The following is a 19,193-nucleotide window of genomic DNA, read 5'->3' on the forward strand; positions in this document are numbered from 1 at the left end:
CACACACACACACACACACACACACACACACACACACACACACACACACACACACACACACACACACACACACACACACACACACACACACACACACACATGCTCACTAATTAGTTCAGCTTGAGCCAGTGATGATTCATCTACTGTATATATCATTCTTTTTGCATCAAACTACAAAGAGAGAATAGGCATTGTAACTCGAAATAAATCCTTGGACAGAAATAAACCACAAAAAGAGCCAAGATCTCAAACTTTCACACTAGGGGATCCACCAAATTGTCCCAAATCAACTTTTTCTCATCCTGTTCCATCAATTATTTTTTTCTCTGCGTCATCTTGAGCCCATACATTACATCGCAGCCAATTTCCTATATTTGAGAGCTGCTGCTGGGGAGATTCTGCCCCTCCCAGTGGGACCGAGAATAGTGTAACACCGCATCCTCTGCCATGTGAGACACACTGCAGCACAGTGTGATGGAGCATCGCCTCCGTCAAGGACATGCAGCTCTTCCCAGTATGTATAGAGTGGACGACTTCCACACACCGAGCTGTATATAGATTCTAGGTCACGCTGGTGTCAGAGGTCACTGCATTCATTCATTCTCTGTGGTCATGTGCTGCGGGACACATCCTGTTTCCCAATTCTACACATGCGTAGTAATAGTATACAGTATGTACTACATACAAGTATAAACAGTATACTGTTACTGTAATATACAAAAATGACTGTACTTTAATGCCTGAAAATCAGACTTCTAGTAGTAGCCCTTTCATTTTCACTCTATTATTCTCTCTGACATTAATTTTGTTTTTAGTCTTCTGTTTATTTAAGAGTTGTTATATTTATAAATCGGCTTACAACAACCTGCAGCCTAAAGATGCGACAACCTCGTCCATGCATGTTGTCATTTTTGTGACAATTTTTCCTGTCATAATTTTTCTGGCTCTGGCACGGGAAGATGACGTCACCATTCTTGATTATGAAAAAATCAGTCAAAATGTTAGATTAATCTGTTGTTAGACTCCCTGCGCTGTATCTCGGCACCTGTTTGTGTCGCTGCCTGTGGCATTGACACATTTTGTCCCAGGCATGAGCACGATGCACGGCGTGCGAGAGGATTTATCAGTACAATACCTCCTCATTTCACTTCAAAAACCTAAATAAGGTGGCAGCTGGCTGGAGGAAGATCGCTATTAACAACATACTTGATGTTGGCTATTGTATGTTATGTACAGTAAATATCACAATATATAAAAAAAATTGTTTTCTGTTTAAAAAGTACAAACGTAGGAAGATAGCAAGTACAGTACTACTAACCCATATTTTAAGTGGTTACGTCTCCAGTCTGATATGGTTGATATGGTATTAAGTGTGGACAAAGAGCGTACAATGCTACGTGATTTGATAGTCGGATGCTTGCATCCAGTTAGAACAAAATGTTAGTCACACCTACAAAACTCTGATTGGATTAATTGTTTTTCCAACCAGGGAAACAGCGGTCAATGTAAACAACACATTGGAATTTCTGAAAAATCTGAGATGTGGACAGTGATTGAGAGGTCTACTTTATTTTTGTGCAAGAGAGAAGGCAAAATGCTCTTCGAAATATTTGTTTTCTATTTTTGTTTTCTAAGATCACTCTGGAAAACGTACTACTATCACTATAATCTATATCCATTGTGATAAAATTGTAAAATTGTACAGGTATTTTTTCCCAGTGTGTACACATTTCAGACTTATTATGGTGGCTTGGTGCTTAAGACCAGTCTTTCCGAAACTTTTTTTCTAGGGACCCACTCTTTTAAAAATGGGCCTTATCTATAAATCGTGAGAAGAGCGAATTTGTGCGTAAATGAACGTTCCTGACCATTATTGCTGCTATTTCCTCATCACCTTATATCATGTTAAATAGGTAAACCAGCCATTTCAAGGAGATATATGATGGATAAATCACAACTTTGTTTTATGCATGTGTAATTTTATGCATGTGTAATTGAAAACATATACATGTTAAACACTTAATAAATGAGACCAAATACATGCATTTACACGGAATTAACAGGTTCTCTTTTTTTCTCTCTCATCAGTAAAATAAACAGAGTGTAAGCTAGCCTTTCATATTAGATTCAATGTTACAATTGGGCTACAATTATCAGAGAAATACAAACATTCAGAACTCCCATGGCTCAAAGGTGTACTGCAGATATAAATGTAAAAAGACTACAGAAGAAATACTGCAAATTTATTTGGCAACCCCAATGAAATCTCCTGCGACCCACCTGTGGGTCCCGAGCCAGTCTTTAGGAATGACTGCTTTAGCCACAACGTTCCCAGTTTGATCCTGACTGTGCACCTTTGTTGCAGGTCATACCCTTCTCTGTCATACCATGTTTTCAGTCTGTGTCTGTACTATCAGCTACTGTCCAATAAAGGTGAAGAAAGCCAAAAAAAAACAATCTTTACAAATAAAAAGTCTGTACAGTATGGAGCTGGAACACACCTACAAGGGGACAGAAAGGATCTGAAAGAGACAGTAGTAGGAGTAGGGATTTAGATTTCTGACACAAACAAAACATATAATTGTGTAAAAGAAGAGAAGAATTGCTGGCGGAGAAGTAGGCGAAGAAGTGGACAGACAGAAAGATAAGCAGACAGACGGACAATGAATGGACTGACAGAGTGAAGGAGAGTTGAAGGGGAGAGGAGAATTACAAGCCAGAGAGAGAGACACCAGGGAGTTCAAACTGCCTTTATGTACTGTTTTATAGTAGTCCTTGTCACTCACTCTCTGTTTAACACACACACACACACACACACACACAAATGTTTAGTTCAATTTGATTCAAGTGAAACCAGCTCAGCGCAAATTAATTCAATTTAATGTACGTACAGGGCTCTGCACATCACACACAGACGGCACGATTCAAATAAATTCAAATCAATTCAACTCAATTAAATTTTATTTTCATCCCAATGAAATTAACTTCAAATGTAAACACACTCTTATATACACACACAGACACACACACACACACACACACACACACACAGCCCTGACCTATATGAAGCAGTGTGTAAGCAGTCCATCAGGGACAAAGAGTGGCTGGCTGTACAGACGTATATCGCTGCTCTCTTTGTTTACAGATAGCAGGGGGTCAGGGAAGGACAAGGAAAGGGGGTGGTGGGTGCAACAATAGTCCTAGCAATGACAGTAACACACAGGTATGCACATACACACATCAGAAGCCCCCCGTGCGGGTATGTGTCAACCCCTAAAAGACTATAGCGCTCCCTTTGATAGCAGCTAATTGGCATCCCACATCACAAATAAAGATAACAAGAGCTTACATTCATCCTCCGACAGCCGAAGCTCAGAGAGAGGAAAACTGCAATTCAAAGCTGCGATTTTTCCATCTCTCTGCTTTTCCGAGGTTCAAAACACCCCTGAGCCCAATTGTGGTACTCAAATATTAATGGCTACATTAAATATAAGGCATATATTCATCTCTGTGGTGGAGAAAAGAAAGAAAACAGAGCATTGAAAAGGATATATTACAAAGTATCTTTCATGTTAGACACTTAGACAAACAGGAGACTGTATATAATCAATGCAAATGCACTTAATGCACATAAACCTTCAGAAATATCTACACAAGAGAGACATTAGAGCTCCCCCTCTGAGCAAATAAACCTTGAAATCCCTCAGTTGCTGCCCCAGATCTTTATTTTAACCAAAAAAATGATCACACTGAAGCATGTTACACTGAAAATGGATTCAAGTACAGCTTAAATATGCCATACCCCTCTCTCTCTGACATCTTTCTCACTCTATCCACCCCTTTTTCTTTGTCAGCCTCGCAGCACAGAGAATCACAATGCTCATTTGCAATCGCCCTTTCATGAGGCACCGTGCGCCGCTCTGGACTCAGACTCAGCCAGTGTGTGTGTGTGTGTGTGCGTGTGTGTGAGAAGGGGGAGGGGTGATGCTGAAGAATCGTAACCTCCTCCTTCCATTTCCATCTATCTTTTGCTCTCTGGCGCTCCATCCTTCGCTCTCACGCTCAGCCATTCATTCTCCTTCCCTCCTCACCTCCGTGAAGGACGGCAGTATCTATCATAGTGTATAGATGTGTGTCAATGTGTGTGTGTGTGTGTGTGTGTGTGTGTGTGTGTGTGTGTGCGTGTGTAGGCCTGAGGCAAATTGGCTGTAGCATTCCATCGGCGGTCAATCTTTAGCGATGGTCTAGCTGGGTTTGACACTGCCACCTCCCATTATACTCCTGAAACTAGCTCTTTGTCAATGCTCCTCTCCTCTCCTCTCCATTTCTGTCTTCTCTGTCCCTTTCCTCTCCTGTCCTGTCCTTTCTGTCTTCTCCTTTCCTTTCTTTTCCCCTCCTTTCCTTGTGTGTATTGTCCTCTCCTCTCCTCTCTTGTCCTGTCCTTTCCATTCTTTTCTTTCCTCTCATCTCATCTTCTTTTCTGTATTTTCATCTTTTTTCTTGTCTTTTCCTTTTCTATCTTCCCCTCTCCTCTCCTTTCCTTTCTTTTCCTTTCCTCACCTCACCTCTCCTGTCTTATCCTTTCCTTTTCTGTATTCTCCTCTCCTCTCCTCTCCTCTCCTCTCCTCTCCTCTCTTCTCCTCTCCTCTCCTCTCCTTTCCTTTGCTTCTCCTTTCCTTTACTCTTCTCTCCTGTCCATCTCATTTCTCTCATCTCCTCTCCTCCCACAAAACTGACCTCCAGTATATGATGATCATCACCTATTTTCCCTCCCACCTACCACCAGCATCACCATAACGCTACTTACAGCAGCGTACATTATACCAACACTGTACATTATATAATTCACCTTTTCTCCAAACAAAACAGAGGACTAACTGAGTTTAGGTGGGTGTTTAGTTCACTCTACTGCCTCCTCTTTTCCCCTCCTGACTCTCAAAACACACGTACTGCATGGTGGTTTATCCGCAGCCTCCTGCACTCATCTCTACCTTTAGGGAGAATACGCTGAGAACAAAGAATGAAAAGATAGAGGGAGGATGTAAAAGACACACAAACAGAGGGAGAGGTCGAAAGGGTGAGCGGTGAGAAGATGAGTGAATGAGCGGCTGCATAAAAGAGTGAACGGGGGGCGGAGAGAGGGGTGTGTCGAGAGAACGGGCGAAAGGTTAAGAAGAGTGAAAGAGATAGAGAGCAAGAAAAGGAATAATCACCAGTGGGGTTTTTAAAGAAGGGCCTGCTCAGTGGGCAGAACTAACATGAACAAAGTATCACGGACTCTCAACTAAACGGACAGATGTCTGCATACAATGATTTTGTGATCTCTTGCTTTCCCCTCCTTCCCTCCTTCCATCCATCCACTCACCATCTCTTTCTGAGGTTGCTGAAAAAGCAACTATATTTAAAGACTCTCCCTCTGATTGGCCAGACGTCTCTCTCAGTGTCTGCTCACTGGAGACTGCAGAGTAGTTTAATATTTGATTAGCTGGACACTGATTCATGATGGGGCTCATCAAGCGGCAGCGCCAATATCAAAGTCTTCCTGGAATCTGATTGATTGGTTTTGACTTTAAATACTTCAAACAAAAGAAAATCTTATATCAACACTATATTCACACAGACTAGTAACAGATTGAAGGAAAAACCTCACTAAATTTGCAGAGTGTTCAGTGTCACTGAATGTGAACGCATCCTCATACAACGGTTCGTATGATATCTTACAAAAAATGATTCTTAATTTTTTGTGTTTTCCTACGAATGTCCAGCAACTAGTGTCAATTTCCGCTCGTTATATGCATGCAGTCTTTTCAAAATAAACTTCCATGTTCACAGGAAACAACTTGGTTAGGTTTAGGCAACAAAACTACTCAGTTAGGTTTAGTAAAAGATTGTGATTTGGGTTAAAATAACTACGGAAGAGGCGTAACTTAAGTATGGAAGTTACATTCCAACTAAATCAACATGTATTTCTGGTTTCACAAAGGGTATGAAGAGCGGTCGTCGGAAGTCCTGAGTTTTTTGACCCACCCATCCATCCCGAGCTCCTCTATTCGCTGCGTTTGTCTCTCTTTATACTTCCTGGTTCACGATTACGTGGATTACATACAAATTGATTTTGGGGGGCATATACAAGTTAAAGTGCATTTGTTTTCGTAGGTATAGCTATGAATGGTATGAATCGTATGCTATTGCCTTTAGAGCCACCAGATCTTAGATCAGTTGATGAGAGATGTGCCATCTGCTATCACCAAAACACCAAATGAGGGGATATCTTTTGGAAGAATCATGGTTTAGTCGTTGCCACATGGTATGGGATTCCGGTCACGTGGTAACAGAAACAACAAGTAGACCGTGTTGTGAGAATTGTTTTGTGAAGCTGCTGTGTCCAAGGTCATGAATGAACCTTCAAGCCCAGCACTGAATCTGTTCTGGAGCCTCTTGCCAAACTAAAAAGTCAAAGTACACGTCAAATATATTTTTCCCCAAAGATGGTTTCTAGCATTTAATGTAGTTGTTATCACGCTGATGTATGTTCAAGTTTATTTTTTCTGATACGTTTGGTTTTAATTAGTTATTTGATGCTGTAAAAAGGGGGTGAGACGTCATGATTGACAGCTGTGATTGACAGCTGCTCTGAGTGAAGTAGTCGCACGATGCTCAGGAATTGTACGAGAGTGGAGATGTCGCTTTAATTCTCCACTGCATCTCACACCCACACGCTGTATAGCAAAAACAAAGACGGAAGTTTGTGTATGGATCAAATTATAAACAGTGCTGAGAAAGCAAACAGGTGGCAATGAGCTCTAATGGAAAACTAAAGCACTCAACTAATTAACTGAAAATAGTAATCCATCAAACTGTGTAGTCAGGGTCCTGAAGCCGGAGTGAAATGATATGTCTGCTCTCAATTTGATCTGAAAAATCCATTAATATTTACGACAAGAGCTGCTGGCCTTTCATTAATGATATGTCTGTAACTAAAACAACTACTTCTCTGTGGTTAGAAATATGAGAAAATGTATATGATGTGAGTTTCTGAGGGACTTTCCCTGTTGACATATGAGACTCATATACAGACACAGTTTAGGTACCACATCATGTCAGTTTTCAAAGTGTGATGATGTTTATCTTACCGTAACTCTGTTGATGCGTGATAGCCTCAGTGGCTTAGTTCAAGTCGTCACCTCCCTTGACCTCAGCATCCTGTGCACTACTTGACCTTTGCCCTTTCACTGAGAAGAGAGATCAATACGCATTAGGCAATTAACTTTAAGGGAACACACAGTGAAAATAAATTTAAGGTAAAGGACATGTAATTCCAGCAGTGGACAGTTTGGTTTACAACCCCCACAAGCAGTAAAGTCAATGCTTTGGTGTCCCACACTCTGGAGATTAAGGAGCCTATAGTCTATACATCCATCCATTCATCCAACCATCCAATCCACCTGATTGCCAACACTGAACAGTACCGGACTGTGTGTTGCCATGAGAATAAGAGGCTGTGTTTCCCTGGCAACTATTCTTCAAAGGGCCCCCCCCAGCCTCTCTCCTGTCTGCACTCTCTCATGATGAGATTCGATGATGCAACGGCAGCAGCAGTTGTGTTAATAGTTACACCAGTCAGCGGGTAAGACAGCGCCGGAGTTGTTCGAGCCGCACAATGAGGGAGATAAGCTTAACGAGCTTAATCCATTATCAAAATGTTAAAATGGGAAAGAAAGAAATACCTTCTAGGTTCCTCAGATTAGACTGATTTAGCTTTTGGGGAGGGAAGTACCGATAATTTTGGATTGAAGCTATATACATCTTTTTGTTTCTGATCCATGAGGGATTAACTGCTGTGTAGAAACTTATAACTCAAATGGTATCACTCCATCTGGACCATCATGGGACACTTACAGCGCCTCTAATCTTTTTAAAATAATAATAATAATATCTCAAATAACATCTAACGTAAAAGAGGTTGTTCATAGTGACAAACTCACAGAGAATTATTACCCGACTCTGCAGTTCCTCTCAGCACTGCTGAACCTTTTTAGCTTGTTTCAGCTCATTGTTTTGGTTTTCTGGTGACCAAAAAGACCGAAATATTCTTATCAGGCAGCTGTTTTCATTGAAAAAGCTCTACAGAACCACTGTACGCCATCTGTGCAGCCAACACGTTCTCATCCCAACTCAATACATACTCACGCTTTGTCAGACCCCCTCGGCGTCAATTTTCGCCTGCAGTAAACACATGCTTAATGTTGTCAATTAAATAAAAAACACTTGCTTAGGTTTAGGCATCAAAACAACTTAGTTAGGTTTAGGAAAATACAACATGGTTGGGCTTAAAATTAATACGGTTGTACAGTGAAAATGTGACTTGACGTTGTGAACACGGGACACGTACAATCAGCTGATTGTAAAGTGAAAGTGAAACATATCACACGGGACATGAACATTGGTCTCCCGGATGAAAGCCCTGTGTTTTTTGAACCCATCCACCTTCCCTCCCACCAGCCCTTTGTGTCTCTTTAAACTACAGCACTTTCTCTGAGCGTTTACTGTTACCGTGGATGGGTTTACATCGTAGTTAATGGAAAACCCGGTGCGTCTCATACCGACACTTAAGGGTGTCTTGTGCAGCGGTATCGAACACCAACGGTCGTGACAAAACATCGGTATGTGACGCCGTGGGAATGAGAACAGCCTGGTGCAGCACCAAATGGCAGAAAGAGTTAACAGCTAGCTGGTGAACGTAGTGAAGCATTTAGCAGCTAAAGAGATGGATATTTTTCACAGGAGTTAGCGAAGACCAAAACAGAGCTAAAAGGAGAGTGAATATTGGATTTACATTCATTGCGTGCACACAAACACGACTTCAAATGTAGGCTAACATGTTCACTCATTCAGCTCAGTTGATAGTATGTTAGTGTTGTGATCACAGCTTGTTTCTGTTGTCTCCAAGTGGGCAAAAACAGTTATTGCAGGTATGACACCATCTCCCACCCACTACTCATCACACGTCTGACTGATATTGGTATCACTGGTGTTGCACTCACATGGTTCTCCTCATACCTCACCGACAGACAACAATTTGTAAAACTGGACAATCACAGATCAAGGTGTTCCGCTGTCTCACTGGGTGTCCCCCAAGGGTCAGTATTGGGTCCACTCCTGTTTATCATTTACCTCCTTCCTCTCGGCACTATCCTCCGTCATCACAATGTCCTATTCCACTGTTATGCCGACGACACACAGGTCTACATTTCAACTACACCCACTGCTGCCCTCCCACCCGCCTCCCTCACCGCCTGCCTACAACACATCAGGAGCTGGATGAGCAGGAACTTTTTAAAACTAAACAGCAATAAAACCGAGGCCCTGCTCATCGGCTCCAAAAACAACATCTCCAAATCTCAACCCACCATTGCTCAAAACCTCACCATTGATGGCTTTTCAGTACCATTCTCAAACCACGTCAAGAGCCTTGGGGTCACCCTGGACAGCACCCACTCCTTTACATCCCACATAAAAAACGTCACCCGGACTGCCTTCTTCCACCTCCGCAACATCTCCAGACTCCGCCCATCCCTGTCCCACTCCAGCACTGAAATCCTGGTTCACGCTTTTGTCACATCCCGAATCGACTATTGCAACGCTGTCCTCTCTGGCATTCCCATCAAACTACTCAACAGACTCCAAATCATTCAGAACTCTGCCGCCCGGATCATCACCCGCACCAAATCCTCCGACCACATCACCCCCATCCTCACCCAGCTGCACTGGCTCCCTGTTAAATCCCGGATTGACTACAAAAACCTCCTGCTCACCTACAAAGCCCTCCATAACCTCGCCCCCACCTACCTCACAGATCTCCTCCAGGAGTACGCCCCCTCCCGTTCCCTCCGCTCATCATCAGCCGGACTTCTGACTACCCCCACCTCACGCCTCAGCACCATGGGAGCCAGGGCATTCAGCTGCTCTGCTCCCAGGTTATGGAACTCACTCCCCCCACACATCCGGCAGTCTGACAATATCACATCATTCAAATCCCTCCTCAAAACCCACCTGTTTAAACTGGCATACTCTCTCTAGCACTCATCATCACCCATCCTATGTGTCTGTACAAATATGTCTCTGTCATGTCCTGTTGTTTTTATATTGTTTTATCTGTCTATGTTTTAATTAATTCTTGTAAGGTGTCCTTGGGTGTCCAGAAAGGCGCCACCAAATAAAATGTATTATTATTATTATTATTATTAAACTATAGACTAGAAACATTTTTCGATGTAGTAGCAGGATAAATCTCTGTCAAGATTCACTGCAAAGCTAGCTAGGTGAAATCATATTCTCACCTCAAGGCAAACTAGCACTAGCCTAATTACATAATTATTATTTTATTTTTTGTTCTTATGTTAATTTTCCCTTTACGGCCCTGCTTTTCCTTGCCATGGTTGACTCAACGCATCCTTAAAACCAAAAATCAAGCCTTCTACATTCCTGCTTTTCCCGACACTCTACTGTGCATGATGTTACATTTTATGTTAATTTCTCTTTCTCTCTGTCTACCTGTCCGTCTGTTTGTCAGGTGGTGGGTGCTGATGCTGTAACCACCGTGTGGAGCTGACAAGCCCTGGTTGATGCAGTGAAGTGTTCCAGAGGGATAAACACAAGCGAAGGTAGGAATAAAAAATGAGGAGTGGAAAAATGCTGAGAGAAAAAAGAGAGAGAGAGAGAACAGCAGCTGAAAAATAAGGACACAACACCATATGGGCGAGTCGGAGAGACGGATGGACAATTTAGGAATAAGGAACAGTGATGGGTAGAGAGGAAAGATAGTACAGTCGCTGCATCAGTTGTGTACAGTACAGCTGCTGCATGGTTTGATTCACAGGCCACTGAACACCCAGTCAGCCATTGTGCGACAGAAAGAGAGATCATTGTGGTTTAGAGGCAGAGAGAAAGAGACGCACAGATGGAGAAAGGGAATTCAAATGGTATTATTGGTGCGTTAATAGTGGTTAGCCTTGGCAAGGAAGAGCGGTGGTGTTTCTGTGCTTGGTATAAATCCACACTGGTGAAGCTCCTGGGCTGTAACAGGAGGAATCTTTCAGTAAGAGCTGAAAAGAAGCCGGGAGGCCTCGCTCTGACGCTTTGGCTTCCAGTCTGGACCAGGTTTGCTTTTCAGCCGCCATGTGGGAGCCAAGCCGTGTCTTTATTAAGACTCGAGGAGCCCCCCGGCTTGGTTTCTCTTGCCGGACTACAGATGAGAACAGTGTGCTGCACGGTTGCATAAGACAAGCACTTTGCTCCACTTTCACGCTGGCTGACTGCAAACATTGTGCGTGTAACAGAAACTGCAACCGGTGGCCACCAAACACACTTCCTAATTCAGAGAACGCCGTGTCTTAATGTTCAAACAGTGAGCCTGCGATACATCCAACGGCTTTTATGGACGCCCTTGTGTTTGCGCAGCCTGATCTCCATTTCCATTCTGCCACTTAGATTTGTTTGCACCTAAGGGCCACCAGTGAAACCGAATGGCACCGTGACATAGATGTCCTGTGACAAGACGAGGCCAGGCGAGCTGGGGAGAGTGGTGAAATAGAGAAGTGAGGCAGAGGGGATATTTTTGAGGAACCCAGTCTGACGTCAGAAACGAAAAAGAGAGAAGGAGTTTTCTCTGTTTATGTAAGAGCTGAAAAGATACGGTCACGTATCAGGATGATACGGCCAGAGGAAAAAGACAGAAGAAATATAAATAATCTTATGCTCTTTATACCAACAACCTCACATTATCCTATTCTACAAACGGCTTGAAAACAAAACAAAAAGCAACATCTACTGTAGCGCACAGACCAAATAGAGAAAAAACCACAGGCCTTTAAATAGATGGCTGAAAAAGAGAAGTGTGAAGTGGACGGAGATACACAGAGGCAGAAGAGGGAGAAAGAGCGAGAGCAGAAGTTTACATCAGTCTCTATGAACAGCAGAGTGGCAACCGGTGCCACCGTGGGACTGCAGTCATCGTTCTGAGCCGGGCTAACCTGGGATTTACTCACAGCAACGATTTCACAAAGCAGGGAAGACAAGGACAGGACGGGTTAGAAGAAACTGAGGGCGAAAGATAAAGGAAGAGGCGAATCACTCGTAGGAAAAGAGGGTAAGAATGGAGAGGTGTGAGAAGCTGCCGGGCACTTGACTTCCTGTTTTTTTGTGTTTACCATCTTTGTTCTGCAATTAATAGAAAGGCTGACTGCCGTTTAAGTAAAGATTGATGCATCACATCACTGTTGTAAGCAACTGACCAAGTGTGTGTGCGCAGAGCTGGATGCTTTTTTCTCTCCACATCTTCTGCTGAGACGAGCAGACGATATTACCAGGCCAACAGTAACCTGGCAACCATCAGCCGAGCGCTGCTCTCAGGATGGACCACATGCTGCTCCAGACTTAGTGTATGTGTGTTAACGTGTGTGTGTGTGTGTGGCTACCTCTAACACACACACACCTATTCACATGTCAAGGAGCTTTCGTTGCTTTATGATTTGAAACTGATTTCGCCTTTGCAATCACCTTGTCAGATATGGATCTGTTATTCATATATTCATAGCGTCAGTTCAGCGTGAATCTGGGAGCAGGTGGTCTAAAAGTCAGGAGGAGACGGGGATGCGTTTTACACGTCTGGACCTGATGCTCACGGGTTACAGCAGTGACTCAGCATATAGCTCTCTTTCTCTGCCTCCCAACAGAGTTTGTAGACGTATATAATACAGTAGATACTCATCTGAGAGAGAAACCACTATACTTTGGAGAATGTCAGCCAACTGTCTGGCAGTGTACCTCCATCCTGTCTCTCATCTGAACCTCAGTGCTGCAATGCAACACCCATTCTTGCTGAGTAACAGTGAAAAGACCGGCTTTTTTTTTGCGGGATGGTGGCATCTCGTAAACATGCTAATGCTGGCCAGTAAATCAGTCTTGCAGGGGGGAAACTGATAGGCCTTCGCTATGTGCTAACATAGCACATAAACACAGAGGGTACGGCAGAGGAAGTGAAACTTGGCAGCTGCCACCGATGGCTCTTTATGATCGAGAAGGGGAGGAGAGGCTTTAATACTCGCACAGCTGAGAGTCATTTTTGAATATTGGATTCCACTTGGTTTGTGTGTTTATTCTGTGTTTTTATTATGCGGCCTCTCAATCTTCTCCCTCTTTGATCCCTTAACATCCATTTTCCTTAAATTCCCTCTTTAAGTAGCTTTGAGGTTGTTAAAAACATGTTATTACGCACTGTCTGACAATGTCACATTTTCTCTGTATCAGCTTGTTCCAGCTCTGTGACATATATGTGACACTGTATGTCTTAAGGCTGCACCATTCATTCAAATGGAAATATTCTATATGTCTTGGGCATCATTTTAAACACAATTCTGACATATTTGGTATTTGTGGAAACATTGAAGTCTCCATCAATTACACACCACTAAACTGTGTGTTTGAACTAGGGGTTGGTGGTCCGATACCTTAAGTATAGATACTAATACTAAAATACTAAGTAACTGTTTTGAATATAGATAGCTACAAGCGGCAACAGGACCGATACCAAAAGATAGATCCATGTTAGATCATATTCTAGGCAGGAACAGTACTTCTCTGCTATTGTCAGAGATGCTCACAATTAGTTTTTTGCAAGTCCAAGTAAAGTCTCTTCTGGTTGTAATGAGCGTCCTATCATCTGCTGCATGCCATCCAGTCTGCTTAAAACATGGCATAGCTATATCTAAGGAATTCAAAGCATGTACTGTATCATCACTCCTTTATCTATTAGCATACAGTATCAGCAAAGCAATATGGAAAAAAAACACACAATGAAAACTTTCATTTAAAGTAGACAGCTGTATTTTCCCCCTAATTATGGATATAAACTGACATTACTCAGGGCAACAGGAAAATATTACTAACATTACTAGGGGTGTAAGAAAATATTGAAAATATTGAGTATCATGATATTATGTTTTGTGATACTGTATCGATTTTTAATTAATAGTTTACATGCAAAGATTAACTCAGTCAATACTTTATTTCATTTCAAAGTAGAGCTATGATGTCGGATGTTACAGGGACTGTGATAAATACTAATGCAGATCCAGAATGCAGCATACAAATTGTACTCAGATGTTATATATATGGTGGAGTCTTCTTTATACTATGACAGTTTTCCTAAAATTCGATTTTTTTAAAATCGCAATATATCACTTTGCTTACTGTATCACAATATATCGCAATATACTGAATCGTAACTCCTGTATCATGATAAGTATCATATAGCCAGATTCTTGCCAAAACACAGCCCTAAACATTACTGAGCATGCAATAATAACCGTAACATATTTTTCAATAACAGTTAGAGTACAACCGTATTGTATAAGTACACTTGGTCTCCAACTAGTGACAGTTCACAAGTCATCTTTTGTAAGTCCAAGTCACAAGTCACTGTGTTTGCGACTTAAGTGTGAGTCCAAGTCCCCTTCTCTGGCTGCTGTTGTGTGAATACTGTAATCACCGTTAGTTCAAAGAATTCACACACAATCTTTTGCCACAATATCACATAAATTTCCTATTAAAAATCGTACTTTTTTTAATGTGTTCGTGATAAAATTATTAGAGAATAATAAAAAGATATGCTTAATATTTGGTGGTGATGAAAATGTATTCAGAAGGATCCTTTTAATGATGCATCCACCTCATAAATCGTGACTCGTTAGCTTACGTTCTATTATGTAGAGGTGAGCTGTTTTTCATTTTTAAATGCTGGCTCTGGCCTTATTACTTGGTATCGAATCAAAACCTAATTTTGTGATACGGCCCACCCCTATTTTGAATAATATTTGGCGTCTACACCGTCTGGCCCACTGGGATTGAAGAGGTTGAAACCAGGGGTCCACTGTCGTGGTCTTCATTATTAAAACACCTGACATATGTTGTTTTATCTGAACATACAAGCATATAATGCTGTTTATCCTGCCCGTCTGACCTGCAGTATAATCTGATAAAGCGTGCATCATTGGTCTCATAAAGCTCTGGCATCTGGCCTTTGGGTATGAACTATAAAGAGCTTGTCATAAAGTATCCATAGACTGCTGTACTTGAAGAGCATTAGGAGAAAGGAGGCCGTACATAGCAGGCTTTTATTAGGTTACTATAGTAATGTAAATGGATTAAAACCGCTGCTCAGCTCTAGTGACTCCCGATGAGTGAGCTAAATGATTCACTACTGGACTTCGGCCCCCCTCTAATCGAATACAGCATACACTGTGTATGGGATGCAAACTGTGATCAGTGTCATTTATGACTGGGATGTCTGACTTCGCTCTGGACATATTGTTTAGACAGAAGGATGGAGGAGGAGAGGAAGAAGAGATAATTAGAAAAGTGCAGATGGGTAAAAAAAAAAAATTAAACACTCACAACCTGCTGTGTTCTCCATGTGCATGTTGTGTATTTACTCTGGGTTGCCAGGTTCTGCGTACTGTATGCATTTTGTTGTTTCCTCCCGTCCAGGTCGCCAGCCATGGGGAACCTCATTAAGGTCCTTGGCAAGGATTTAGAGAACTGTCCACATTTTTTCCTGGACTTTGAAAGTAAGTGAGCGCCGGGGTGTGTGTGCACGTGTCGGTGTGCTTGAAATGTGAGTGCACATGTGTGCAGCAGAGGTGTTCAGTGGGAGGTCGCTGGGTGGGGTCACGGGGAGGTATATTTGGATGTGAGCTGCTGAGTTGTTGATGGTGTGATGGAGTGTTGTTGTGGGTGTGGTTTGTCATTATCAGACGCTCTCTAGTCCCACTCTCGCTGCTTTCTGATGCTGAAAGCTGCTCTATCCAATGACTGTAGAAATATATATGTGGTGCATAGGTATAAATAAACTGGTAGGTAATTACAGTGAGGCAAACAAGCATCCATATGATTTTCAGAGAAGAGTTCATTTCTGCTGTTACCTCTCAAACAACACTGTCCTCAAATAAAAAAAACTGATTTATATATATTCTGAATTTTATACAATATATAGGACTTTGACTCGTTGTAAGTGTGCATTTTTAAAGGTAGTAATTTTATAGAATTAGATTTATATCAATATTATTCAACAAAATCTCTCAAGAATTGAAAAAAATAATCAATTGAGGATCAATGAAAATTATTTGCCAGAAAATGAGGAATACATTTTACTATTTTTTCTTTCTTTCTTTTTTTTTACATAGAGTAAAGAAGTATTTTTAAATTTTAAATTTTAAATTATTTTCATACTGCTTAATTCCTATAACCCTGTATAATTTATGATTGTGAACAAAAAATGAGGTATAAATTATAGTATTTTTTATTTAATTTTTATTTTTTTCTAAATTTTTTTGGTTTTACAGTTATTTTAATTCTCTCTCTTTTCATATATTTTTGGGATAATTTGCTCATTTGTTATTGAAATAAATATAATCCCATATGATTTATGATTTTTGCCAGAAAATGAGAAATTAATTCTTGTATTTTTTTAAGTAGAATTATTTTAAAATTGTTCTATTTTTTCATTCTCTCTTTCTTTTGCTTGATTCTTAACAGAAAAATGAGAAATAAATTAAAGTAGTCTTTCTTTGTATTACATTTTTTTTTGTTTTTCAAATATTTTATTTATTCAATTATGTTTTATATTTTTGGGATAATTTGCTCAATTGCTATTGAAACAATTAGAATCCCATATTTTTTAACATTTGCTCCATAAAATGAGTAATACATTCATATATTTATAATTTTTACATAGAATTCTGCAGATGAAAAAGTAGATTTAATTGGACTTTCTCTCTGTAGCATTTGACCTTTAAACTTGAGGATTGCTATCATCACCAAATCAACTTTTTCTACTCAAATCAAGCTATAAATAAAACTATAGGAGTGGGATTAAAGAAGCTCTGTGTCCATGTTGCCATGCTTCACCCAGGACATACTTCCATCATTCCCATTCCAACAACCCCCTCTCATCCAGGCCCCCACCCCGACACATTCACCTCTCACACACCACACACACACATACAACTCACACACACATACACACACGTACACGCGCACAACCCCGACACCCGTCCCCTCATCACCCACAGACTTCTCCCCTCTCTCTGTTCCAGGGGGCTCATGGGAAACCTCCTGAAAGTGCTGGCTTGCGCCGAACTTGAGCATGGCCCAATAGTTTTCCTTGACTTTGAACGTGAGGCCATCCGCTTCTTATTTTTTTGAGTTATCCCTTTCTCTTCGTTGCTTTCTTTTCCTCATTCCATCAATCTTAGCTGGCCATTGTGTCATCCTTACATCCTTATTTACCCCCTTTGTCCCTCCTCAGCTCTGCTCCTCCTCACCCTCTTGTTTATCTTTTGATTTCTGCTGCAGGGACTGGCATTTGAAAGGCATTTGGCTTCTTTCTAAAGGGTCTTATTCACACGCGCCACATCTTATTAGACGCAGACAGATGCACAATGGCATGGTGACGCTGTAGCAAAATGACAACAATAATGCTTTGATCTCGGCTCCTAAGCTACAAAAACTGAGGAAAAATGAAAGTGAATGCCAGTCCTGTGTGGGTTCCTGTTGCTCGGGGATGACGATGTCTAACAAAAAGTCTATCGTCATCCCTCCTCCTCCTCATCTCCTCATCCCCTATTGTGTGACCTATTGTGTGTCTGACCTGTGTGTGTGTGTGTGTAAGTGTGTGTGTTGCACTAAATAATGTGTGAGTCAGAGAGTGAAACTGATAACTGAAAGAAAGAGAGAAAGATCGAGAAAGAGGTTGGTAAATAAAAACACCTCTACCTCCTCTCTCTTTTTGTCTCATTTTCCTAGTCAGTGAATTCTAAACTTTGCAGTCTGAAAATTGTCCATCTCAACAAGTCATTTCATTTTAGTACTCAGTGTTAATTTGTCGCAACAAATAGCCTAAAACATTTTGTGTTTCACAAGAGTCTACAGCCATGTTAGCAGCTCTGTGAGTCTGTACTTGTATGGTTCCCAACCTTTTTCCTTAAGGGGCCCCTTCTCTAGTGAACTGACGACCCCTGAATAATATTTTATTTTTAACAATCATACATACTTAAAGGGACTGTTTGTAACTTCTTACACGTATAAATCGGGTCGGTGTCCCATGCACGCTCTTCATGCCCTTACTCGATTCTGATTGGTCAATCACGGTGTTCTACGGTCTGTTATTTCTTTATAGCAGACCGTTGCTATGTATAACATACTATGGCCGCAGTTCTGATGTCGGACTCTGGCGGACCGTTTTTGTGTCAAAATATTGATTTCTTAAGTAAGTCGCCGTGTAATAAGCGGGATAATGTACAGCTAGCAGGTCATTGTTGTGAAATAAACCTCTTCAGGGCGACGCAAGACCCCTCCGTTCGGGCCGTATCGCCCTGCCAGGGTTTATTTCACAACAATGACCAGCTCGCTATACATTATTCCCTACATATCTTAAATAATAATCCAAATTAAAAAAATTACAATTTCATTTAGTTTTCTTCAGATATAGGACTATTGTATAATTAAAGAAATTACGCTTTGGCGACCCCTAATAGGGGTCGGGACGCCCAGGTTGGGAACCAGTGAACTAAATGCTAACATCAGCATGCTAGCATGCTCACAATGACAAAGCCAACATGCTCATGTTATACTGTAGATAGATATATCTATAGATAGATATATTGTAATGTCTACCATATGTTCACTATCTTAGCTCAGTGTGTTTGCATCTTTGCTAACTAGCACTAAACACATGCTGCTATCATGGCTAGAAATCCAAACCAAAATGCAGTATTTGTTTACATAGACTACTGGAATCAAGTCATCTTTATCAAAAATGACCCTACTGAAGATTTTAAGACTGATTTTGAGACTAAATGACTTGTTAAGATGGAGATGTTTTGCAGTGTATCCCAATATATTCTGCCCCTCCTCAACCACTTTCCCCCTTTAACAGCTGGCCTCCTCCTCCTCCTCCTCCTTTACTGACTGTATGTTAGAGAGGGAGTGGGAGAGCTCACTGCTGGCAAGAGACGTCAGCTGTCAAACAGGCTGAATTTACCCTTCATTTATTATGCCTGTGATTCACTTTACTTCAAAAGCGAGTGGAGTGAGTCAGGCTCAGGCACGGCAGCTTTAGACACTTCCCCCCCTCC

General features: G+C 41.4%; 1 protein-coding gene and 1 long non-coding RNA gene across 5 annotated transcripts in view; both read left to right on the forward strand.

Annotated features, from left to right (window-relative positions):
• LOC141754839 (uncharacterized) overlaps window positions 1-19,193 on the forward strand; it is a 68,836-nt gene that overhangs the window by 23,222 nt on the left and 26,421 nt on the right. The window lies entirely within an intron of this gene.
• fam49al (family with sequence similarity 49 member A, like) overlaps window positions 1-19,193 on the forward strand; it is a 46,185-nt gene that overhangs the window by 9,836 nt on the left and 17,156 nt on the right. The window contains exons 2-3 of one of the 4 annotated variants that reach the window (XM_074614215.1): window positions 10,574-10,664; window positions 17,154-17,233. In XM_074614215.1, coding sequence (XP_074470316.1) covers window positions 17,161-17,233 — 73 coding nt within the window. In that variant the 5' untranslated portion in view covers window positions 10,574-10,664; window positions 17,154-17,160. Of the gene's footprint in view, window positions 1-10,573; window positions 10,665-11,676; window positions 12,149-15,546; window positions 15,627-17,153; window positions 17,234-19,193 lie in introns of those variants that run through there. The other 3 variants (XM_074614218.1, XM_074614219.1, XM_074614216.1) reach the window with 3 other exon arrangements.

The sequence above is a fragment of the Sebastes fasciatus genome, chromosome 17 (assembly GCF_043250625.1).
Source record: "Sebastes fasciatus isolate fSebFas1 chromosome 17, fSebFas1.pri, whole genome shotgun sequence".
NCBI classification, from domain to species: domain Eukaryota; kingdom Metazoa; phylum Chordata; class Actinopteri; order Perciformes; family Sebastidae; genus Sebastes; species Sebastes fasciatus.